General features: G+C 37.2%; 1 protein-coding gene across 6 annotated transcripts in view; it reads right to left on the reverse strand.

Annotated features, from left to right (window-relative positions):
- CNTNAP4 (contactin associated protein family member 4) overlaps positions 1-27,292 on the reverse strand; it is a 254,199-nt gene that overhangs the window by 38,090 nt on the left and 188,817 nt on the right. For all 6 annotated transcript variants that reach the window (XM_068527510.1, XM_068527511.1, XM_068527512.1 and 3 more), the window contains 5 exons: positions 26,913-27,019; positions 23,909-24,028; positions 13,466-13,663; positions 8,999-9,155; positions 4,495-4,622 (listed from right to left, as the gene is read on the reverse strand). In XM_068527510.1, the coding sequence (XP_068383611.1) occupies positions 4,495-4,622; positions 8,999-9,155; positions 13,466-13,663; positions 23,909-24,028; positions 26,913-27,019 (710 nt within the window). The remainder of the gene's footprint in view (positions 1-4,494; positions 4,623-8,998; positions 9,156-13,465; positions 13,664-23,908; positions 24,029-26,912; positions 27,020-27,292) is intronic.

The raw sequence follows: 27,292 nt of genomic DNA on the forward strand, positions 1-27,292 counted from the left end.
CCTAGGAGTATCCTGGAGAATACCCATGTTACGAAAATCTTTACTGGTCAGTTTCTTTGTTTTATTATTCTTTTACAATTTCAGCCATTCTAATAGTTATATATTGGTATCTCCTTGTGGTATTATTGTACATTTCCCTAATGACTAATGATGTTGAAGATCTTTTTATGTGTTTATTTGGAATCTGTATATTTTATCTGACAAAATGTATGTGCAAATCTTTTGCTCATTTGTTAATCTGAATTTTGTTTTAATTGCACTGTTAGAAAGTTCTTCATATATCTTGGATACTAGCCTTTATCAGATATGCGCTTTGCAAATATTTTCTCCCCGTGTGTGGTTCTTCTTTCCATTTTTAAAAAATTAAGTTATATTGAAGTATAGTTGATTTACAATGTTGTGTTAGTTTCTGCTGTGTCGCAAAGTGAATCAGTTATACATATACATATATCCACTCTTTTTTAGATTCGTTTCCCATGTAGGTCATTACAGAATATTGAGTAGAGTTCTTTGTGCTACACAGTAGGTTCTTATTAGTTATCTATTTTATATATAGTAGTGTGTATATGTCAATCCCAATGTCATTTTAAAAGCAGTTTTTAATTTTGGTGAAACCCAATTTATCATTAAAAAAATGTATGGATCATGCTTTTGATGTTGCATCTAACAAATCTGTGCCTAACCCAAGGTCACTATGATTTTCTTCTATATTTCCTTAGAGAAGTTTTATAGTTCGTGGGTTTACATTTAAGTTTATGATTAATTTGAGTTAATTTTTATATGCAGTTTGAAGTATGGGATGAAATTCTTTTATTGTTTTTGTTTTTGTAAATGGATTCTAATTGTTCCAGCACTGTTTCTTGAAGGGGACTATTCTTTCTCCCTTGAGTTGCCTTATGTGTATATGTGTGTGTATACATATATCTATTCTACTCCATTAACTGATTTGTCTATCTTGATATCAATGTATACTGATTTGAATTGTGTAGCTTTGCAACAAGCCTTAAAATCAGACAGTTAAGTCTCCAATTTTGTTTTTATTATTCAAAATGTTTTAGCTAATCTAGTTTCTTTGCTTCCCCCTATACATTTTAGAGTAAGCTTGCCAATTTCTGCAAAAAAAAAAAAAAAAAAAGCCTGCTGGATTTTGATTGAGAGTGTATTAAATCTGTACATCAATTTGGGGAAAATTGACATCTTAACAAAATCAAATCTCTCAATCTATCAGTATTACATTTTTATTTAGTTCTTTAATTATTTCTCATAAATGTTATATGTTTTTGTTATATTTATACCAAACTATTTCATTTTTTTAGTGCTGCTCTAAAAGGTACTTTTAAAATTTCAATTTAAAGTTTTTCATTATTAGCATATAGAGATATAATTTATTTTTTGCATATTGACCTTGCATCTTGTAATCTTGCTAAACTCACTTTTTTTTTTTTTTTACAAATTCTGAAGAAATTTCTACCTAGAAAACCATGTCATCAGTAAATAGAGACATTTTATTTCTTCCTTTCTGATCTGTATGACTTGAATTCCTTTTCTTGACATACTACATGTGCTAGGGCCAACAGTATGATACTGAATAGGAGAGGTGAGAACAGACATCCTTGTCTTGATCCTGATTTTAGAGAGGAAGCATTAAGTCTGTGACTATTCAGGATAAATAGTCAGATTTTCAGATTTTCACAGATGCCTTTTGAAACACTGAGAAAGTTTTTTTAAGTTCGTAGTTTGCTTAGTTTTTATCATAAGTAGGATGTTGAATTCTGCCGTTTACCTTTCACATATTTTTCAAAAAAATTATTTCCATATTCATAAATAAATTCTTTAAGGTCAACAATATTTACTAAGTTTTATATCTGCAGCACAACTTTAAAGGGGACTTTATCATTCATATCTTTTGTGCTTTTGGTAAAACACCTAACGATGTTACCTATGACTTCTGACATTAAGCAATAATAGCAGTAGTAACACAAAATTTTATACCCATCTACATTTAAAAAAATGAAAAGAAAGGCCTGGAGTTAGGAGCAAGCTCCTATCTGGTACCTGTAGGTCTCACTCATTTTTATTTGTCCTGCTTTCTCAAGGCTTCTGTCTTCTTTCCTAGAAAAACATGGCTAGATATGAAATTTTTTCAACATCTCTGGTTTGTGTGATAAATCCAAAATATTATTTTTTTATTTTCATCTTTCCATTTTTCTGTTCAAAGAAAATCTAAAACTTCTGTGTCTCAATGAAGGGTACTAGCATTCTTATTGTCTCAACAAACAGTGCTACCTGCTTTACTCAAGTCAGGAAGCTGGAGATCATCCTCGCAGCTTTTCACCCTCACTCCCGTCCAAATCATATTGAACTTACCTCCCTAACTGAGCCTCTTATTTAAGCCCCACGACAACTATTGCCTAGTTCAAGCCTTCATCATTTTCCTTGTCTTACGTCAAAGGTCACCTTCCTGCCTTTAGGTTTGTACCTGATCTCCATGCTTTCAGTTGGCTCATAAGAATTAAGCTAAGTCTTAAATTATCCCAGTCCTAACTAGTGATCCAGTCCTAATGCCTTCAGGATAACATCCACATATCTCTCCTCTGCTTATAAGGCCCACTGTGCATGATCCCATATCTAGAAGCCCTATATCTGCCCAGTGTATCTCACCTGGAAAGGAAAAAAACTGTGTCTAGGGCATTGCACCTGCAGAGATACAGTCTGCCCATACAGAGAAAACGGGGGCATTCATTACTCTGCCACCATCATTCCTCAGACTGAGAAGGTTTTTAAAAAGGGCCCTTTATGCAGAAAATGCTCTATGACCTTATGTGGGGATGAGCCTCAACCCTAAAGCAGATATGGGGGACAAGAAGGCCAAGGAAAGCTCTCGGTGATTGTTTCATTAATAAGTCAGACGTTAATCAGCAGGTCTCTAAATACTTCAGTATTTGTAAATACTTATTCCTAATGTTGTCAGCCTCCTTCTGCATCCCCGTGGTCACAAAAGTTTAATGCTCTAGTCTCCCAACCTTAAGACTATGGACCTTTTGGACCAGATAATTCTTTGTGGTGGAGGGCTGTCTTGTGCACTGTAGGATATTTACAGCATTTCTGGCCTCTCCCTTTAGATGCCGGTAGCATAAAACCCCTCACAGTCGTGACAGCCAAAACTGTCTCCAGACATTGCCAAATGTCCCCTGAGGGAGCAAAATCACCTTGGATGGAGAGTCACTGCCCTAAGGGAAAAGATGCTGTGTGCTTCAGTTCATGACAGGAAGTCTGAAAGAAAGAACCCCTAAGGGACAGAGTTGGGAGTGACCTTAGTCAAAGCAGAACAATTCCCCAGGGATGGTGGCAAATGGAGGAAGCCGGCCTGAGCCCCTGAAGGGTTAAGATCAGAGCCAGCAGTGAAGAGTGCATGCGATGTACAGAACAGTTTCTCTAAAGTCACGCAAAATCATCGCACTCCTCGGGATGCATCCTGCGTTTACAACCTCATCTCTTTGCACATAACTTTTCTCTGCGTGAAATATCCTGTGCCATCTTTAAGTGACTGTTTAAGGCCTTCTGGCAGAACAGGAAGTAGAGATGATAAAGATTAGGGACGGTAGGTATAATGGCAGACCGTTTTTTTTTTTTTACAATGCATATACACATTTTTATAGGCCAGTATCATCTTTGCTTTCTTAACTAAGCAACTTCTGCTATGTATCTCCATAAATCCAATGCATTGTCAGATCATCTCTTCTTCTTTTGATCCCCTAGAATAAAATTTCATTTTAGGATATACTTTTAAGGTAAATAAATATTTCTTCTATTTGCATTTTAAGTTCTGGAAATAACTAAAAGCAAAAATAACTGACGCATCAGTCTCTAACCTGGCTGACTTCAGAGAGGTTATAAATGGATATGTATGCTAATTTCATTCCCTGTTGAAAATATGTATTTTCTATGAAACTATATTTTAACTAAAAAATTCCAGTTTAGAGTGTTAATACATTGAATATACAAAACAGCAGGTCCCACTGATTTAGACTAAAAATACACACACACAAACTGGGAAAAAAAAATGAGATTAAAAGTTGAAATGTGTTTGATTAAACTAACATTTGATTCTACTGATGTTCTAATTTCACCCCAGGCCCAACAGTATAAAACTCACCATACATTCTTGATAATTTTATGTAGCACTGAGGTCTTCCTTTATAGACAATGGCATGCAGACATTTAGGAAAGATGGAATGAGCTTATGAACCAATCAAATAGAGATGCTTTGTGGTTTCTTTCTCTTGGACTCTTAACAAGGTTTGCTGTAACAGCATTTATTCCTGGGCTTTGCACTCTATAGGGGCGCTTTGTTGATTGACTAAAGGAATGATTTCAGACACTGCTTATGAGTTTTCACAAGAGAAGTCTGATTAATTATTATAAGATAGAAACATGGTTCTTAAGCGACATCACTTTCCTCAGACATGTTTACGGCACGTCGCCACCACTTACTGTCGCCCCGGCAGAGCAGAGGCCCTAGTTTATAGGCTGCTGCTGAATGTGGTCGACCGGTGTCTGTGATCACAATCTTAGTTACTGGCAGATGTTCTTTATAAGAAAGGAATCCAGTGTCATTGGTCCTAAAAAACAGTAACAACAGCAAGATTCTTAAAATTATTCTGATGAACATAATTATAAAGTAAACAATAGTCTTTATTGCATTTCAAAGCCAAGATGTTCTGAGCTAAATTTGCACACACAGAAGAGTCAGGATCAAATTACTCATCTGAGGATGGAAAAATATGGCAACATTTTAGTGTCCCTTGCAGATGGAATATAGTTGGTGATTTTTAAACTCTGTTGGCCATTTTCTACCTTTTAAATGAGATGGTTAATCCACGGCCATTTAGTGTAATAATTGGTAGTGTGTTTTCAGATCTACCGTTTTGATGTTTGTTTCTTATTTTTTTCCCACAGGATATCTTGTATGTCTGCTCCCCCTTTCATGCCTCCTCCTGGTTTGCTTCATATTGTTTTGCATTCGATTTTATTTTTCTACTCACCCTTTAGCTATATGACTGTTTATTGTATTTTAATATTTTCTTTATAGATTATAAGACACATCCTTAATCCATCACACTCTACTTATATTTTATGTTGTATTACTTAATATAAAATGCCAGAAGCCTACCATGGGATAATTTTTAACATCCTTCCCGACACAAACACCTGTTCTTTGTGTTATGGTTGTAATAATATATTTTAAATCCAGATGTTATAAACTTTATAATTTAATTTACCTCATCAAGAGAAAAATTTAAACACTGGCTTTTACATTTACTGACATATTCATGATTTCCAGTGCCCTTCATTCCTTCCTGAAGATCTGTGTTTTAATCTGGTGCTAGTTCTGTTTAACCTGAAGAATTTCCATCAGTATTTCTTACGGTACAGTTCTGTTGACAACCGATTCTCTCAGCATTTGTTTAATCTGAACAGGAATTTATTTTACTTTCATTTGTGAAATGTATTTTCGTCCTGTATAGAATTCTAGGTTGACAGTGCTTCCTCCTTCAGCACACTAAAGGTATCATTCCATTGTCTTCTGACCTGTGCTTCTGATGAGAGGTCAGCCTTCATTTGTATCCTTATTCCCCTGTATGGAATGTCTTCTACCAGATTCACCCAAACTGGCTACTTTGAAAACATTCATCTTTATCACTGGTTTTTAGCAATGTGAACAACAAGCCCAGGTGTGCTCTTCTCTGGTTTTTATTCTGCTTGAGATCTTCTGAGTTTCTGGAATCCATACACTGAAGTTGTACTAGTTATCTACTATGGCATAACAAATTATCCCAAAATGCAGTGACTTAAAACACGACTTTTTACGGTCTGTGATTCTTCTGATTTATGATCCTCTGTCTCAGGGTCTCTCCCAAGGCTATACTCAAAGTGTTGGCAAGGACTGCAATCAGCTCAGTACTTGAGCGGGGAAGGCTCTGTTTCCAAGCTCACCCTGTGGCTGCTGGCAGTACTCTACTCCTTGCTGGCTGTTGGACTGACAGCCTCAGTTATTCACTGGCTGTTGGTTGAAGGCTACCCTCAATTCTCTGTCCACGAGAGCTCACGACATGGCAGATTGCTATATCAAAACAAGAAGGCTAGAAGACGCAGAGAATTTTGAGCAAGTCAGAAGTCACAGTCTTCTGTAACCCAATCTCTGAAGTGACATCTCATCACCTTTATACCATATTCTGTTCTTAAAAGCAAGTCACAAGGTCCATGTGACATACAAGAGAAGGAAATTACACGATGGTGTGAATAACAGGCAGTGTGGAAAGTTGGGGGCCATCTCGGGGGCTTGCTTCCAGAGATGTTTATTAAGCAAATTTGAGAAATTTTCAGCCATAGTTTCATCAAATATATATATATATTTTGCCTCATTTTATTTCCTGCCCTTCTGGGACTCCAATTTCTTGCCTGTTAGATCATTGATATTCTCCCACAAGCCACAAAGGATCTGTCAATTTTCCTTTCAATCTTTTTTTTTTTTCCTGTGTTCTTCAGACTGAATGATTTCTACTTATGTATCTTCAGGTTTACTGAAGGTTTCTTTTGCTATTTCCCGTAAGAGTTGAAGTCTATCCAGTGAATATTTTACTTCTGATGATGTTGTACTTTCCTGTTCTAAAATCTACATTTGCTTCTTTTTTTCTTTTCTTTTCTTTTTTTTTTTGGCAGCGTTGGGTCTTTGTTGCTGTGTGTGGGCTTTCTCTAGTTGCAGTGAGCAGGGGCTACTCTTCGTGGCGGTGCGCGGGCTTCTCATTGTGGTGACTTCTCTTGTTGTGGAGCATGGGCTCTAGGTGCATGGGCTTCAGTGGTTGCAGCACACGGGCCCAGTACGTGTGGCACACGGGCCCTAGAGCGCACGGGCTTCAGTAGTTGTGGCGTGTGGGCTCAGGAGCTCTGCAGCATGAGGGATCTTCTCAGACCAGGGATCAAACCCATGTCCCCTGCACTGGCAGGCAGGTTCTTAACCACTGCACCACAAGAGAAGCCCCTACATTTGCTTCTTTAATAAAGTTCTCATTTATCTGCTTAGAATACCCTTTGTTCACTTGTGATTATTTTTACCTTTAATTCTTCATACGTTTTTTAACAGTTGCTTTAAAGTTTTTGCCCGCTAATCAAACACCTGTGTCCCGGGGCCTGTTTCTAAATGGTACTTTTATTTTCTTGACTTTGGATCAAAGTCTACTCTTTTTTGGAATAAGCAATAATTGTTATAATGTTCTGGATATTATGGGTGATACATTGTAGAGACTCTGGATTCTGTTATCATTCTCTGAAGACTTCTTCTGTTTTCACAAGCAGTTAAATCACAACCTTATCACAATAATGGTGGTTCTACTTCATCAGGGTGGGCCTGTGTCAGTTTCACTTGTAGTTTTCAGTCATACTCAGTTTTCGGACATCGACTTTGCTGTAAAGGCAGTGGACCTTCTGTCATTTCTATGGAAAGCTGAGGGCTTTACAAAGCCCATCTCAATTAATGAGACTTAAGCTCTAAATTCTGTCTCCCCTCTGGTGGTTGCTGCTGAAATTCCTGTGTAGCTTGTTCAGTTTCCCAGCTGCATCTCTCTGCTTGGTTCCTAGAAATCTCCCCTGTGCATGTGCAGCTCAAGGGTCAGGGGTCTGAGAGGAGTTGATATAGTGGTCTCCCCTCAAGTGGTTTTCTCCTTTCTGACACGTCCAGAAATCAATTTCTAGTCATTCTGGCTGCTCTGAACTTTCCTCTGATACCCCCAGCCAAAAAAAATCTAGTATTCTCTTTGAGTTCTAGCCACTCCATGGCAGGTGGTCTGGTGAGTAGCCTCAAGGAAAAGGCACGTAAACATAAATCTCACTCACTTAAGTTCCCTTCTTTTAAGGTTTGAAGGCTCCCAACCCTGGTAGTTTCTGCCTACATTTGGTTATTCTCCACTTGCTACAAGTAGGTGTTTTTAATAAATAGTTTTCCTGGGATTACAAATGTTATCTGGGGTTAGGTTAGTTCTATGCAAGTTACTTAAGCATAAGCAGAATTTAATATGAAAAATTTCAAAATCTTATTTTTAAAAATTATATTTGATGAATAAAATGTCATGCAGACATTGGAGAGTTATTGGTGATTAGATTAGTTTAAAATTTTTTAATTCACATTTTAAAATACATTATTATTGTGTGGGCATTTTCTGTGAAGGCAGTGAGAAAAAAAAAAAAAAGCATCTCCCAAAGGAGTAGAAATTTTGAAAAATTTTGAGTAAGAGAGACAATATTCTTCATATTGAACATATAACAATAAGAGTATAATCATGACTCCATATAGATGCCTCCTTCAGGGTATTCTAAAATAATCTGGTTTTTGATATAACATAGTCTTTGATGTTTGACAAATGAATAAATGTAATGTCAAATGAATAAATGGAATATTTCAAGCTTGATTTTCAAATCCCTAAATATTACAGATTTCTTTTTTCAAAATATGATAAACGGAATATTAGTTTTTCATAGCATAGTTAATCCTTTAAGAAAATAAAAGAGCTACATGCTTAAATAATTGTGGGAAATTCTAAGTTTATATATTTAAAGGTTTTATAGGCAGATTATTGAAGAGATGTGTTAGTAATTAAAGGCTGTAAATATATTTTGAGAATAATATAATTCTTAATTATACTTAATTTTAAAGAGAATAACTGACTTAAAATGAAAAGCAGACATGAAACAGATGCCTCTGTTTCATCATATTATAGAAATAAAAGGTGTACGACTCATGATCCATTACCAAAAAATTCAAATAAAAAGATAGTGATCTTACCATTTAGAATTCAGATTGTAATAAATTTCATCAAAACGTACCTTTAATTTCTTCACTGTACTACCTTGTTCAGTATCTGCCTACCTATATATGTTTTGAGTGATTCATTTAAAAAAATAGTAAACTTGATTTTGCATAAGGAAATCATATGGAAATCACCATTCATTCCGGTCAGCATCACAGTTGCAGTAATACTGAGAATCAATGCAGTTCCCCTCTAATCCACAAGTACATTTTTGAGGATCAGGTAAAGAACCTCCCCAATAAGTTTGTGTTTCATTGGTTCTTCCAACCCACCAGCTCAGAGGGGTTCCATCTGAAAGACAGAGGTGAGAAATGTGACATCTGCTCTATACCCCAACCCTTCCATCCAGTATAATTCCCTCCTTCCCAAATCATTAAAAAGAATAAATGGAGAAAGACTGATTTGATGTAGTGATATTCGCAACACTGTAATTGATGGCATATCCTTAAGAAAGTTTTTAAAGAAAATATTTCATTATTTAAGCTTAAATGATTGATATATTTTTCTTTGAGTAGAAGAGAAACCAGCAGTTCCTATTTAATTCAGGCTAAATAGTTAAAAAAAAAAAATGTATTGACAGCAGATCACATATGCAATTTTGTTAAAAATAATTTTTCAAAACAAGAAGGCATCAAATTATAAACCACAGTAATTAACATATGAGAAACAAAATTGATTTGAGATCATGAAATGCCCATTAAAACATTATGAAATGCTATGTAAAGTTAGTGATTTATCTCAATATATTTATTGGCTAAAAATAAACTAGGTGTTTATTAAACATTAGGCATATTATGGCACTCCCTTGCTATGATTTAAGATATGTTTGAAAGTGTATATTTTTCCTTCCATTTACTGGCTTGGCTACTTATTTGAAGACTACAGAAATAACACTGAAAGATCTTTACACCCGAAGCAGATACTCCACTCAAAAACAAAGTTTCCCTTAACCAAATGCATTTATTTCTATGATGAATGTTCAGCTACCAGCTCCTTCACAGAGCTAAGACTAAACATGATGCCAAGGAACTAGAGCAAAGAATAGACAGAACATTTAGATGCGGCATGCAGGCAATCTGTCTTAGGGAAAAAACGAGTTAGAGAGGAAAACTCATAGTCACTTGAGAATCACGGCATGAGAGGAAGGTGACATCAAATCAGTCAGCTCCTCAAAGGTGCTTGATCATTTTTCCATTGACTTGCAAACCTTTTAAGTTGCTACCATTAGCCCTACTTTTACTAAATTTCTCCCTTACTTACAAATGCCAAAGCTCATAAAAACTTATTATTAAATTGGACCCGTGCTGATGCAAACAACCTCTCTCCCAGTGTTACTACACATTCCTGTCCACTATGCCAGGAAAGCAAGGAGTTGTTGGAAGCTTGTGTTATGCATTAATTAATATCAAGAATCTTCATCTTCTTTAATTGCATGATTAACTGATCAACTGAAGGCGAAACCTACTTGAAGCACTTAGTAGATCTATTTCAACACACTGCTTAAAACATTATGTGTTCATACATTTAAAAAATAAATCATTATTCCTAAATACTGAATAATATTTTCACATCTATACTTGCTATCTTCCTGGGACTTCCCTGGTGGTCTAGTGGTAAAGAATCCGCCTTCCGATGCAGGGGACGCAGGTTCGATCCCTGGTCAGGGAACTAAGATCCCACACGCTGTGGGGCAACTAAGCCCGCACGCCACAACTATTGAGCTCGTGCGCCTCAACTAGAGAGCCTGTGTGCCGCAAACTACAGGGCCCATGCACTCTGGAACCCACACCCCAGCTACAGAGCCCAGGAGCCCTGGAGCCTGCGTGCCACAACTAGAGAGAGAAAACCCGCGCACCACAACTAGAGAGAAGCCCGTGTGCTGCAACAAAAGAGCCTGCGCCGCAACGAAAGATCCCGCGTGCCTCAACAAAGATCCCGCGTGCTGCAACTAAGACCAGACACAGCCAAAAATAAATCATAAATAAATAAGTAAATAAATAAATAAATAAATTTGCTATTTTCCCTACAAAGTAGAAACCACTTAATGTTTTAAAGATACCAAATACCTTCGGTTTCCTTCAAGACTTTTTGAAGTGTCCTAAAGAATTTACGTAAGTATAAGGAAGAATTAAGAAAAGCATGAGAAAATTTTAAAGTTGAAATTAAAATGATGAAGTATCAGAGATCACGGTAGATCACTTCTATTCTCATGGTTAAAATCCCAAATGGCTTGAGTTTCACATTGAGCATCCTTCCAGTGTGCTGAGCTGCACCCACAGGTTGCTGGAAACATTTTCGTATACATTTCACTTTATTCATCCACAATTATGGCACCATTATTACTTGAAGCTGCTATATTCTCAAGATCTGAAACTGTAAAGTTAACTTGTCTGACGCCACCTTCCTGATCTTCCCCATACACTTCTTACTGTGACCTCGAAATCCAAATTGTTCCCTCTTTTCCACCTCAAATCCATTCTACGTGAATTCTAGGGTCACAGACCTGAGGAAAATCTGTATATTTAACAGTTATCCTCATCATCTGTTCTACAGCCTTCTAGAGTTTACTATTCTCTTTACTAGTGGTTCCCAAACACCTGGGGGCCCTGAAGGTAGGGACTCCTTCACACTCCATGTCGTCCCCTTGACTTCGGGTGGTGCTCGCTCACTAACATTCTTGGGGATTCTGTGTTCTGGGTCTTTTAGAGTTTGACTCATTTGTGACTTTGATGATTGTCTTTCCTTTTCTTTCTTCTCTAGTTAAGCAACTCAGTTCATTTTGTTCCATCACATTCATTTACCCTTCTAAAATTATGGTTCTCATTCTTCTTAGAATACACTTCTGTACTTGCTTATCTACTTTTCTTTTTTAGATTCCAATATCAATATTCACTAATAATGAACAATCAGTTGCATACTGAACTGGCAGGTTCACTATAACCATGATGCACTGGAGAGCTGGGAAGAGAGGAGCTCACTTCATGCACTTTGTATGTGTTATGCCACCCAGCCATGACCACGCCGCCCTGAGGTTGGTACGACTGGCCCCAATTCAGTGAAGAGAAGACAAAGACTGAGAAATACTCTTCTAGCCAAGTTCTGTACCTAATCAACAAGAGACCTGGAACTTGAACCCAGATCTCTCCCCACCTCTAAATCCTATGCTCTTTGCACTACAACTATCTGATGGTCAGTCTCAGATGGGATTGAGGTTTCAGGGGGTTAAGATTTGAGGGGATACCAGCAAGATGACAAGAGTTAGGAGGGGTTAAGAGGCGGAATGAGAACATTCTGAAAAAGAAGGAGGAGGAAAAGGAGGAAGAGGGAGTGGAACTCAGGCATATGGGAGAAAATGATCAGACTGTATTAAGTGGGTGGAAACGTAAATAGGATTGGGGCTTAACTGGAAACAAAAGATTCAAAGGTCATACCAGGAGTTCAAAATTTTTCTGCATGACCCATATAACGCATGATATTCACATATGAAACACATTTCATTTTAAAGTTCTTGTCATTCTCTCTGGAACGCCAGCCTCTCTTAAGATGACAAATGAGAGGGGACAAAGCAGCTTTATTGTGCAGATGTCTTAGAATCTTCTCTGACTACTGAAGAAAAATACACCTGATTATTGCTGCTAGAAAACAGTGTGCTGGGGAACGGCATGAAGGTTCATAGGCAAGTGGGTCCAGAATACGCAGCTCAGGTGTCCAGACAGAAGAGTCTGTGCTGGACAGAACAGCTAGGAAGGCACTGGAGCTTCTTAAACAGTAAAGTGTTGTGATGGAAGCAGTGTTTCTTACAGGTGAATTCTCTTCATGAAGATTAATCTTTTGGATGATACAGTGGGTGGGCAGGAGATATGGACTGATGACCGGCTGAGAGGCCACTAGGAAAGATCTTGCAGTAACTTCATAAATTCGGTCATCAAAGCCCGCACTAAGGCAGAGCTGGTGGGACTCGAGATACTGTCACATAATGAGATGCTCTAAAGGGAGAAAACACAAGACCAGAACCATAATTTAGGAGCAGACTGGTTATTAAAAGTAGAGTAAAAGAAAGAGTTAAACATGGTTTTCTGATTCCTCTTTGAGCTACTTAAAAAAAAAGAAAAAACTGTGTTTCTAGCAGATTGTTCTAGTTTTCAGTTATACCCAGAGGGTAACTGTCAACAACCCGTGAAAGAGTCACACAGAATAGTCACTTTCAGAAAAAGAATTCATATTTTTATTAGCTCTTTTCCATGGTAAAAACCAACCAACCGTATGTGTCACTTGCCCTTTATGAGGGATCAACGGTGCGCGTTCATCGAGTATCAGAACAAAGTCCTTTTCTGTGCAGTTCTCTGATTAAGGGCAGGCAGAGACTCTAAAGACAATCACGGCTTTGCACAAAGCTCAGCGTGAACTGACCTTGTTCTTTTCTTCAGGCAACAGCATCTCTGTGACTTCCAGACTGTGACACGTTTGCTAAAGACGCAGGGAGCACACACCCTCGGCGGCTCTAGGCCTCCACCTTGGCCGACTTACAGCTCCGCAGGAGCTGGTTAAGTAAAACACACTGTGCGACGTGTGTAGGGGGACAAGTGCCCCAATTTACGTACCTTCCTTATTGACCAGTCGTGACTTCTTGCAGTAGTAGGTCAGCTCCTGTTCACAGTGCTCCGCACGGTTAACTGTGGCCTGGAGCTGCTCCGTGCTGGCCACGTACTCGAACAACCCAGCATAGGGGTTCTCTGGATTGGTATTGCGGACTCTTGTTACATCAGAGCCATTGTGCTGGACGATGGTCCACGCGGTTTCTTGTATGCAGAAATGGGGGAAGAAAGAGAGGAGACCATCACTAGTCTGCAAAAGTTAAAATAAAGAAAGAAAATCAAAATCACCTTTTATCTGAGTCAAATTTTTCTAGTCATCAAACCTCTCTGAGAGGTAGAATCAACACAAATGGATTCTTAAAACTTTGAAAGTATAGTGAAGTGATTTGTTTCCCTGAAATTTATACGATTGCCACGCATTTGCAGTGTTTTTATTCTACGTTTTCATATAATTCAGCCAGAAATTATTCATGGTGAAAAATATTAAGAAAACTGATTATTAAAATTTGTGGTGCATTTCACCAAATCTGACATTCTGCTTTTAGAAGACGCATCATTATTTTTCTTCAAGAAAGAAAAAAATGATGCTATTATAACTGTAAAACATTGTTGATTGTTGACACACCCTGAATTCAGAGGTGTTACAATATGAAAAAAAAATGTATCTTTGAATTTGTAAAATATTTCAAATGACATAATGTAAACAATGACTTTTCTAGTCTTATTGTATGCTGCCAGTAAAAAGAAAGTCAAAATTTTATGGTCTATATATATACCTCCCTTCAGACAATTTTTAATTACGAGTGTACATCTATTTCTTTTTTACATCAAGTTTTGGATAGAGGATTTTTTCATAACATGGGAAAATGTACAAAATATTTAAGTGGGGAATGCAGGATACAAAACTATATATAATATGATTATGATACATACACAAACACACACATAAATATATATTCATTGGACACAGATGTTAGGAAATTACACCAGAAATACATCTATTTCTTTTAAAATCAAATCTGAAATATTCATCTTGGTATCATGTGATCTGCATAGTTATGCAATGCAAATAGGAAGTTACTTTTTTGAACACGCGATACAGCATCAGCAACTCAACTAACACAAGAAATAATGTATCTTTGAGTAGGTACTAGACCTATCACTATTAGCATCTGAATGCCTGTAAACATTTCAATCATACTGATTACCAAAACTATTTAGATGAAACAAAAATCCGACAAGGTTTGTAACAGAAGATGGCATATTGTATCTATCCTTCAACTTTCCCAGCAATAAATTTCTTATTATATTTACTGTGATATACGCAGGCCCAAGAACACATTAATCAAAAGGCCTCCGATCTAATAGGTGAGAAACAGATTGGAAGTTGTCAAAACTCTGCTATAAATGTGCTGTTAAATCACATAAGTCTTCTGCATTAAGAAGAATATTCCAAATTGGAGGAAAAGAGTAGGTAGAAATCCCCGCCAGCCTCTTTTTAGCTAATACATTCACATGGATCAACACAATCAAAACAAGACATTTCAGTCCCACCCGTCTCCCGGTCATCAGAATTTTGAATGGGGAGGCCTGTTAAATAAATGAGACAGGAGGCAACTTTGACAGCCTTACTCCCCTCCATGCGTGGATCATTATTTTCCTCTGAAACAATAGCTGTTACTTTTATTTCCACCTTGCATTTCAGCTCACTGAAGCGCTTTAACAGTAAATTATTTTCCTTAAAGAGGACATGATATATAAGCTCATGAAATTAATTATGGATGACCAGACAGCAGTACAGTGGAGAGGTCATCAGGAGACCTGAGTTGCAGATCTGGCATGTGTCTGTGCCCTTAAGAAAGTCAGGCGAAATCTGAGCCTCCATTTCCAAATTTGAAAAAAAAAAAAAAAAAGGTAGACTATAGGAGGCAATATATTAAGTCTGAAATTCTATCATGTTAGCCACACAATCCTGACTATTAGAAATGTAAGATTATTAACCAGGCAGATCTGTTAGTCTAGCCTCTGCTGGACTCTGCTTTTATTATTCAGCGGAATGATTCACCTTTTCTTGTGGGGAATCAGTGGCGTGCATTAAGCAGCTCATCTCCGGCTGAGTAGCTGCTGAAAGAGCAGGACAATACACCTCCTTGAGACCTTTGTCTCTTTGCTTTTTGGGTCACGCTGAGAGGGACTTCCCTATCGCTTAGCATCCACTGGGTCATGAAGAACACACTGTGTTCTTGTAAGGTCTCTTAAGGTATTGTAAGCTATCCAAGGCCACAGTGCATGACAGCTGTTAAAGGGCAGCTCATAGAAATGTTTCCTTTTGAAATTCTAAAATTTCCATACTATGATAGTTTCTGTAAGTGATTTCATTTTTCTAATATGAAGTGCTACAAAGGAGGAAGTTACGCGGATGCCGTGCTTATCAGATAATCAAGATGTCCAGGGCAAAGCAGAGACAATGAAAGCATCACAGTGGATTCTGAGCAATGGAAGTGAGAGCCCAGCATCCATGCTCCGAATCGCATGTGCTTTACTAATAAGAGGAACGTCTGCAAACTATTATACTGTTCTTTCGGACATGATCGTGTTATCTGATATTTCTACAAATACCTATTTAGAAATTACAACTATAAAAAAAGTAGACTTCACAATGCATAATTCAGTATTTTGTGATTTAATCTATCGGTTTTTCCACTATTAGAAGACTGATAGGTTCTGATTTGCTAACTATACTGCTAGGTTCTGATTTGCTAACTATAGTATCTCCAGCACGTAGGCTTGGCACGTGCTGAAAAAGACATTAGTCACTGAAGGAATAAACATGTGAATGAATAAAAACAAAGTCTTGTCCAGACTAGAGCACAGCCTTCCAGGTTATCTGGTTGTGATTCTGTGGTGGCTCTGAGATTTTCATTGCGTTTTAACTATTTTAGAACTTTGTAAATAGGATACATCTGATGCAACTGCAAAATAATGATAAGGCTGAAACTGTGAAGGGTATGAGACATCCCACTTGCAAGCTAACAAGTTATCTTGCCTTCTATACAAATTGTATCTATTTATCTTTAACTCTCTCTCTCTCTCTCTACATACAGTGAGTGCCAGATGCACCTAAGCCTACTGGAGTTGTACCACGAGAGAGGGACCCCCAAATTACAAGACTTGGAGCTTAGAGAGGATGGCTGGCACATCTCCACCCCCCCAAAGAGTGAGAGAGAAACTCTGGAATGCAACAAATCTCTGAGGAGAGGGTGGTCAAGTTCTTAGGTTTTACAATGTAGGTAAATACCTCTGGGGGAGATAAGCTTCAAATCCCTCCAGGGAAATCCACTATCTCTAAGACATATTTACATTAAATTATCCTTTAACACAGACTTCCAGTTTTTTTGCTATTTGTTTTGCTTAGCAAGCAAGGCATTGTTTCCTTACAAGTAAATCTGTCTACAGACCAGCAAATTCAACCTGGTAGAGGTTGATGGGCACCTCCACTAGGGAAGAAGCCAGTTTTGCCTCCCTTGGCCCAGTCACTTCAGCATTACTGATGTATGGGTATGTCTGTTCTTTGAATCCTCTTCGAACTGACTGCAACATCTTACCAGTTTCCTCAGGAATAAGGTTAAACATTAAACAAGATCTTCAAAACGTGTTTTTTAGCTTTTATTTTTCTATCTGTGTAAGAGTCGTGATGTTATTTTTTTGAAAATTATCCTTTACCAAGTGCAAAGAGAGTTGTCAAGGTAAGGAAACACAGGGAAATGAGTAAGAAGAGATAGCAGAAAATCTATGAAATTAATATATATACTAAAACATTGAAAGGCAGTTTGGGTCTACTGGTGTCTCTCCCTGAAAGTGATTTCTAACACATAGATTGTATGTAAAGCAACTGAGTGATTAAGAACTTGATTTATCTTGGGCTGACTGCTATTTTCTAGTGTGATAACAGTGTAAAGAAAAAACATGCTGTTTAAGCAACACAGTTGCAGAGTATGTGTTCCTTCAGGATTAACAGCTGTGGGTGATAGAGGTGATAAAGACTGTAAGAGTGGGTAGGAAGTGCTGTGTTAAGGAAAGCTGGGAGATGAAAGAAAAGCTAGCATCCTGGAGCAAAACTTGATGTAAACAAGGCTGCATTTGAATGACGATAGCGAGTTATTAACTCTCATAGCTATTAAGAAGGTCTTTACTATTGAAATCCCTAAAGTAAAAATAGTTTTGTTATTATGTCTTTTTTTTTTTTTAATAAATGTATTCATTTATTTTTGGCTGCGTTGGGTCTTGGGCTTTTCTCTAGTTGCGGCGAGTGGGGGCTACTCTGTGTTGCGGCGCGCCGGCTTCTCGTTGCGGTGGCCTCTCTTGTTGTGGAGCATGGGCTCTAGGCACACGGGCTCAGTAGTTGTGGCTCACGGGCTCTAGAGCGCAGCAGGCTCAGTAGTTGTGGCACACGGGCTTAGTTGCTCCGCAGCATGTGGGATCTTCCCGGACCAAACCTGTGTCCCCTGCACTGGCAGACGGCTTCTTAACCACTGCGCCACCAGGGAAGTCCCGCTATTACATGTCTTAACACTCTCCAGACTTCTCATGAAAGGGTCTCAGGGGCCCCTATCTCAGAATCACATGGGGAGCTTGGATTTAATAGAGTAGACCTTGGTCTCTAAACTTACTGAGTCAGTGAAATTAAATCCAGGAGTCTTGGTAGTGGGGCACTGGGAAAAGGTGACTTTAAACCATAGAATTATTATTTTCACAAAAGTTAAAAAGCCATGGCTATACCTCTCAACAATTTCTCTGCACTGAAACAACTGTCCTTACAGTATAATACTTGATGCTGAGACATTTCTTGAACATAAAACTATTTCCTTACAGAGAAAGCAATGGCTTTAGTGTACAAGAAGAACAAAAAAGCCCTATACATTTCAACAGCGACAACCACTGGGATTCATATTATCCTAATTATTTAAAAATTATATTTAGAATACTCTGTTTAGAACGAATTTTCAGTTTTTAACATAGTTTAGGAAATTATCCATTCAAAGGGGATTTTCTTTGTATCTTTTAGCTTGTAATGCTTAAAGATATTTAAATCCATGTGGAATCATCTGTTGGACAGTAATTCTAGACTAAGAACTTTTTTTTTTTTAGTTACACTATTTGTAAGCTGCCAATTCAGCATTTTGTCTTGCCTTCATAATTGGTATACCTGATTGCTGTACCTTGAGGATATGTTATTGGCTACAAGCAATGAGATATTGGTAGAATGTAGCCTTTTCTAGTGGAAACATTTTCAGGCTGGGAGACGGGACCAAGGTTTGATGTCTTGATCTATCCCTAATGATATTCCTTAGTCTGCCTCTGTCAACCTCCTTGAGTCTTGGTTTCCGCATTTGCAAAACCACATCAGTAAGGAAAGTTTCAAGTTGTAATGTGCATTTTTCACTGGGTTGTTACATTCTGGGACTGTCACTTTTGTTTGAATATATTTCAATATTCCGGAGCTTCTGAAGATACTTCCCTGTTTCCTAACTGGATTATCTGTGTCTCTGTCCTCCACCGCTTGCTCTTCAAATGGCTTTAAGTTTTGTGAATGTCCTCTTTTTCATCAATACTTTTTGATAATTTTGCTAAAGCACCTTTAACCTCTGTGTGTGTATATATACATAAATTTACTTCTTCGAATTGTAGAGTTGAGGTGTGAGACTCAGGTAACTAAAACAGGCATATTAGTAATATGACAAGGTAAATGTTGATTTAATAGAAATGAAATAATTCATTCAATAAAATGAAATTAATAATTTCCTTACCATTTAGATGGTCATAAAAAATGTACATGGCCTATAAATTACTCAATTATTATGCATAATAAACATAATGTAGGCATGCATGTATGTGTATACAGTCAATCTTCATTATCTGCAGATTCTCATCATTTGTGAATTTGCCTACTCACTAAAATTTATATGAATCCCAAAATCAATTCTTGAGGTGCTCTTGTATGTCTAGACACAAAGCAAAAAAACTGAGTTGCCCAATATGAATTTCAGCTGCCCAGCTGAAGTTGAACAGAGCCACGCTCTGACTCCTTGCTTAGCTCTCATACTGTAAACACGTATCCTATTTGTGCCATGTTCTTTGCGCTTGGTGATTTCACTGTTTGAAGTGGCCTCCAAGCATAGAGCTGAAGAGCTGTCCAGGGTTCCCAAGCACAAGAAGGCTGTGACGTGCCTTCTGAGAACACATGTGATAGAAAAGCTTCCTTCAGGTAAGAGTTCTGGTGCTATTGGTTGTGAGTTCAATGTTAATGAATCAACAGTATGCATTAAATAAGGTGTCTTTAATCTGAAACACTAGTAAAACAAGGTTATATATTGATCAGTTGATAAGAATACTATGACCAGAGGCATGCAGGAACCTAATCTTACTGTAATTCCCTGGGAGCACTGGTTTAGTATTGACTAATTCAAGTGTCTGTGGTTACTTTACAGAACATTACTATCACAGATAATGAGAACTGTGTGTGTGTGTGTATGTGTGTGTGTGATATTACTTAAAGCTTTAAAGATTACAGATACTTAGAGGTATCTGAATCGCAGAATCAAAACTTCATAAAGCATGTGCATATGAATAGTTCAGGGTGCTTTTGTGGGAATGCAGGATTCACAGGCATGCAGTGAGAGACTGTTAAATCTCGCTCACAACGCAAACAGAAAAAATCAAAAAGTTATTTGACACTTAAATTCATATCTTTCATTTGCAAAACTTTCCCTTTCTCTTTGTGAAGTCTTCTCACATTTATTATGTTCAATTCTCACATAATAGAGCGGGGTGTTCTCTAAAGTTTGAGAACCACAGGTCGAAAACAGCTACTCCCAAACCTGGGTGCACAAAAGCATCAAATGGGAAGATTTTTAAAAACACTGATTTTATCGTCTCACCCCAACCCTCCTGCCTCAGGGTGCCTACCTGGGAGTCTGTACCGTGCAGACTGGGGAATTTCATTGAGGAGATAAACATGTAAGAGTCATCAGCTGTCTTAGGTTGCTTTGGCATTTGGAACGGTGCTATGGTCTGAATGTTTGTGTCCCCCACTAAAATTCATATGTTGAATCACTAACCCCCAAAGGTAATGGTTTTAGTAGGTGGCACCTCTGGGAGCTCATGAGGTCAAGAGGGAGGAGCCCTCATGAATGGGATTAGTGCTCTTATAAAAGAGACCCCACAGAGCTCCTTCTATCATGTGAGGATACAAGAAGGCTGAAATCTGGAAGACAGCCCTCACCTGACAATGCTGGCACCATGACCTAGGACTTCCCATCCTCTAAAACTGTGAGAAATATTTCTATTGTTTATAAGCTACCCAGTCTGTGGCCTTCTGCTACAACACCAAACAGACTAAGACAGGTAGCGTCCTCAATGACGGTGACAGCAAACAGAAGCCACCTGGTTGTGTTATATGAAAAACCTCTAAGACACATTCTACAGTAATTTTCCCGAATATTTGTGGCCAAGGTTTTACCACTACCCTGCAGTTTTCAGAATTACACATTAATACAAAGGAACTGTTGCTCCCACATTCAACTGCCTTCTCAGTATTCCATTTGAATGTGTAACAGACATCTCAAACTCAAAATGTGTAAAACTGAGCTCGTTATCTTTCCCTTCAAACCTTCTCTGACCACATCTCAAATAATGGCAACTTAATCACTCCAATTTGCCCAAGCCAAAAATGTGGTGTTATTTTTTTGGTTCCTTTTGTTTTCTCATTCCTCACACATATTCAATGAGAAAATTTAATCTCCATCCACCATCTACATTGTATCATCCAGTACAACCCACCATCTCCAGCTTTTGCCTGGATTCTTGCATTACTTGAACTTGGTCTCCAAACAGACTTCCAAACTCCTATTATACACATACATCTTATCTATATGTATGTACGTATTTGGTACACACACACACACACACACACACACACACATACATTTTCTAACTCCTTTCTACCCCTGCTCCTAGATAGGCATTTCCCAACACAGGAGCAATCATAATTTTATTAAAGGAAGTCAGATTGCATCTACCATTGCTTAAAACTCTCCAATGTCTTCTCAGCTCGTTCAGGGTAAAAACCAGAGACCTTACACATTGTAAGGACCCATGACTCTTCCTCTCCTGCCCCCGCCCACTTGATTCCCTCTTGCTCTCCTACTACTCCCAGATTACTCACCATACTCCAGTCACACTTTATCTGCTGCTGTTTTCTGAACACACCTGGTAAGACCACCTCTCTCACGACTTAGCACTTCCTATTTCCTCTGCCCGGAAGGCTCTTTCCCTAGATAGTCACTGCCAGAGTTTAAGTACTAAATCCTCCTCTGCCATGCCTTCTGCTTCAATTTCATATTTCCTTTTTTCTGCTTATTTTGCTCCATGAAATGCTGACTTCCTGACACAGCGCTATCCAATGTAAACTTTTTCCAATGATTGAATAGATGGCTATGGAGCAGTTAAAATGTGGCTAGTGAGACTGAGGAATTGGCTTTTAATTTAATCTTATTTTAATGAATTAATTTAAACTTGTAAAATTTGTTTCAAGTCATTTAGTTATATTAATTAATTTTAATTAAATGTGACTCTAAATAGGCATTTGTTGCTAGTGGCCACTACACTGGACTGCACGATTCATCTAGAATCTATTTGTGTTTGATGGTGAAGGGATCAAGAGTCTTTTTTACAATATTTACAGACAATTTTCCCCAGCACCACTTGTTGAAAAGACCATCTTTCCTTCACTGTTCATCAGTGCCACCTTTGCAATGAATCAACTATCCATACATGAGGGAGTCTGTTTATAGATTCTCTATTTTGCTTCATTGGTCTATTTGTTTATCCTTGGGTCAATTACGTGCTGTTTTACTTAGCCTATCAATATAATGTCTATATTATATCTGGTAGAGTTGAGTCCTCCGGCTTTACTCTTTAAGACTGATTTGGTTCTTCTTGTCCCTTCAAATTTACTGATAAATTGTAGAATCTGCTTGCCAATTTTCACCAAAAAATTTACACCAACCAACAAACACACTGCTGAAATTTTAATTAAGGTTTGCACTGAATCAATACCTAGTTGGGAAGAACTGACGTTTATACCATCATATTGAGTTTTCTAATCAATGAAACTTTCATATTTCTCCACTTATTTAGGATTTATCTCAAGAATATTTTACACTTATCTGCATAAAAGTTGTGCACATCTTTCTTTAGATTTTATTACCATGTATTTGAGGTTTTTGATGCTACTGAGAATAGAATCTTCTAAAATTTCATTTTAACTGCTGGTATACAAAAATGAAATTAATTTTTACATTAACTTGATATCTAGTGATCATCCTAAATTTTAATAGTTAGTCTGTAGATTGTTGAGAATACTCTCAATACATAACCTGGCCATCTACAAACAATGAGAGTCATAGTTCTTCCTTTCCAGTACATATATCTTTCATTTCTTTCTCTTGCTTTATTGCAATGGCTAGGACCTCCAAAACAATGGTGAACAGAATGATAATAGCAGGCATCTTTGTGTTAATGTTGGTAACAGGGGGAAAGTTTTCAATATTTCACAATAAACTGTGATATGTGCTATAGGTTTTTTTATGGGTCCTCTTCAGCAAATTAAGGAAATTTTCCTTTATTGGTAATTTACTGAGTTTTCATTTTCTCTTTATCATGAATGGATGTTGAATTTAATAAACACATATTCCAAGACTATTAATTCCTCTTTAAGTTTACGTAAGTAAAGAATTCAAGAATAAAATTCATTTTTGCCCAAATTTAAAAAGTAAATATTTTCAAAGCTTTCACGTGTATCAATCTTTTTCTTTTATTATTATTATTTAAAATATTTTTCCACTTTATGTTGGCAAAAATTGTATATATTTAAGGTATGTAATGTGATGCTTTCATATGAATATACATCATGAAATGCTCACCATGATCAAGCTAATTAGCATCCATTACCACACTTGTTACATTTTTCTTTTCTTTTCATCCCCCTACTCCCCTCCCCTTGGGCAACCACCTGTTTGTTCTCTGTATCTGTGAGTCTGTTTCTCTTTTGTTATGTTTGTTCATTTGTTTTGTTTTCTAGATTCTACTTATAAGTGAAATCACATGGTATGTATCAATCTTCTAAGAGGAATACAGTCTATCCTTTTTGTTTTGGGACTTAATAAGATACATTTATTATTAGATGTTCTACACAGATACCATATGCATAGAAAATAATGACATTTTAAATCACTACCATTAAACTATTTTTTAAAGATTTACTTTAAGTTCTTCTAACTGAACAATATACATTTTAATCAAGTTGCAAATTATGTCAACCTCTTACTTGTTTCATTTTAATTTTGTGTGTTTAAAATTTAACTATTAAATGAAAATTGATTAACTCACCAGTCATATTGCAATATAGAAGAAATGGTTCCAGGGGACCACTTCCATCTGCATCTATATAGTAAAATCCTGAAGTATTTCCTCTATGCTTATAGGCTTCACATGACTGCTCATAGATAGCTGTAAAAAAAAAAAAGGATCATCATAAGTAAAATAGTATAAAATTAATTTCTTTAATTTTAATTTGGACACAGAATACTCCAAGTCTTGAAATTTGTATGTACATTACTGACCAGGAGAAAAGGTAACACACACTTTAAAACAAAACTCATTTTTTAAAATTAATATGGTTGAAAGAAGGTTAGATAGAAAAAAGGAAGAATGAGATTGTATTTTATGGCATTTCCTTTTATCATTAAACGAATATGAGAATGAAATTTTAGTTTATTTTTACATTAGGTAAAACAACAAAAGAGATGGTAGGTGTTTTAAATGTTAAGATCCTTATAAGTATAATGTGACTTCCATTTTGGACATGCATCCAAATGGATCTTTTGACAACCATTTTGGAATTTCTAATTCTAGTATCATCTTGTAATAACCTAACATGTGAAGCACAATAGTGTAATCTCCTTAAATAATCTGCTGTTATTCAAAAATTATGCAATAGAAAAATTTTAAATAATGCTTTAACTAGTCTCCTTTCTCACATAAAATTATCTATAGATAAAATCCTTTTTTCCATAAAACAAATATGATTTACAAAGCTTCTCGTGAATAATTTAAGAAGTAATTTACATAAGAAACTCTCTCTAATGCTCTGTAATGAGAATTTAAGATAATTAAAATTCAAAGCAGAAGAAATATAAAATATATGCCCTCAAGTGGTCTCAGTGTGTTTTGATCCATAATTGGATGTTTTTAATTACACAATTATATATTTGCCATGTACAAGGTTTGATATTAACAACTGTATATGATATACTCATCTCATTGAACACTTGGCCAAATGTAATGCTGATTTCCATAAAGCTTTTAATTTTGTGAAATGAGAAATAAACCATCCCCTGAATATCATTCCTTGATCTATTCTAAATTTTCAAAATTATGTTTATGAGTTTTTAGACCATATGAAATAATGTAACTAATTTTCTCAATGTTACAGAGATTTCAGATAATCGTACATATTTACTTCTCCACTCCTCCACAATTTCTTGGTTTTATTTTATTCCTATTGTATATTACACAGACAGAAGTATAAGATGGATTGGTTTCTAGTCACATTTGTATTTTGTGCAGTGAAGTGGGCATATGAAAATGTTTCATTTATATATTACTATACGTGCATACATGCGTTGATAAATTCTTTGAAAGAGGCTGGGATATAAACATAACTTTGCAGAGAGGGCTGGTATTAGAAAGGACGCACAATTGCATGAGGGTAATTGGGAGTACTTTTGCTTTATGTGTATTACTTGGCTTTCTATAACATGACTGTTTAACATATTATTTTCTAGTAAAACCTTTTAAAAGACCCCCATCACTCACCCTCCCTCAACTCAGGCTAACGATACTGATGGCTTCATTATAATTGGGTTTGTCATCCTGGCCCCATTTCCCAGAATGGTCACTGGCAAAACCCTTCGGCTCCCTTTAGACTACCTGCTCAAGAACCTAATAAATTAACTCAATGATTGGATCAAATTGTGGGCCACAGATGAAAATACGTTATTTATTCACCGTCTGATTTTTTTTGGCTCAGAGATGTTTGTGTTTATATTTAGATTTAGTCATTGATAACAGTTGAAAATAAACAGTCAATTAAAACACATTCTATTAGCTTTCTGTTTTGAGTTAGTTACTATAATTGGGATGATACTGGATATGAAGAATTAAAATACACCATCCCTTTGCTGCTGGTGACCTGGGACAAGTAACTTGGCCCTGGCTTGAGCGACAGCAGGCGTTCTTCCTGTTCTTATGAGGCACTCGAACCCACAAAAGCTGATGCCCCAGGAAAGACTGGCTGCAGTGGTGAGGGCATGAGGGTGAGGCCAGAAGGTTCCGCCGCCCCTGCTCAAGCCCTCTCCAGCCCTGAGTCAGGACTTCTGAGGGTCCCTTGTGGAGCCTCCAGGGCTGGGAGCCCAGGATTCCAATCTCAACTCCAGCAGGAGTACAAAGCAGTGCACAGTGAAGAGACGAGAGTGGTGAGGCTGAGGACTGCACCTAGCGCCCCTGCCTGAAGTCACGGCTACGGGCCAATAGCACTAAGAGTTAAGTTGCTCAGCAATAACAGCAACAATATGAAAAAATGGGAAGGAAAAAAATGGGCATTTGGGTCTCCCCATCCCACGTCCTGAACAAGTAGACAAGAAAACGACATGAGTCTTACGACACATGCAAAACTTTTCACCAGGAAAAAAATGAATGGCTTCTAACACAGGAAAAGAGTATTTGGTTGTGGTCCCAGCCTCTGGAGCATAATTGCAAGCGTTCACATTCTCACTGTGCCTCAACTATTTCAGGAGCTTCTGAGCATGGTGATTAATCTCTCTCTGTAACCTAGTAAACTAGGGATAATAACAATGACTACACCCACCTACTAAGGTGGTCATCAGAATTAAATAAGTTGGGACATGTAAAATACTAGAGCAGTACCTGCCATTTAGAAAATACTCAATAAAATTAACTATTATGATTAATTCCATTTCTACCATCCTTATTCTCATCATCCTTATTAATGGAGTTGCAAGAGAATTGAAGGATCACCTATTCTGCACTGTATTTTATGCTTATCCTTAGCTACCTTTGTTTTCTACACATGTTTTCCCCTTGCCAGCTCTCCTACTCTTTTCTGTCTTGCTTTATTTTATGTGCTTCTGTAAGCTACCTTGACTACTTTATGAAAAGAAGTGTGGACTAAAAATAAACTGGAAATCAACTGAATGCTAATAAGATCCAGGGTTGCACACACATGGACATATATACACACAAGAACAACAAAAGAGGGAAATAAATAAGGGAATCAGGACAGAGGCAAGAACCACAGGTGTGTGTGGCTTACAGTTGTGGCAAGTTGCTCCCCTGTATCCAGTGTTTGTACAGTTGCAGTGAAAGGTGTCCCAGGACTGGGAACATTGACCACCGTGTTCGCAATAGTTGGGCAAACACCTAAAAGAAGGTGCAGATACAATTACTACTATTCATTTTGAGAAATCACAAGATACTGACAATTTATACATGATCATGTGAAAGAAGAATGTCAACAGTAACCTAAAGAGTAAATACAGCATGACTAATGGTCATTCCATTTGTCGTTATGGTACCTTAATCACAAAACTAAACCTTAGATCAATAAATTCATCAGGTTTCAACCAATTCTCAGGTAGCTGTGACTGCTTAATTTTCAACATGTCCTACTATATCATAGCCCTTTCTTTTCCC

This window comes from Eschrichtius robustus, chromosome 19 (assembly GCF_028021215.1).
Source record: "Eschrichtius robustus isolate mEscRob2 chromosome 19, mEscRob2.pri, whole genome shotgun sequence".
NCBI classification, from domain to species: Eukaryota; Metazoa; Chordata; class Mammalia; order Artiodactyla; family Eschrichtiidae; genus Eschrichtius; species Eschrichtius robustus.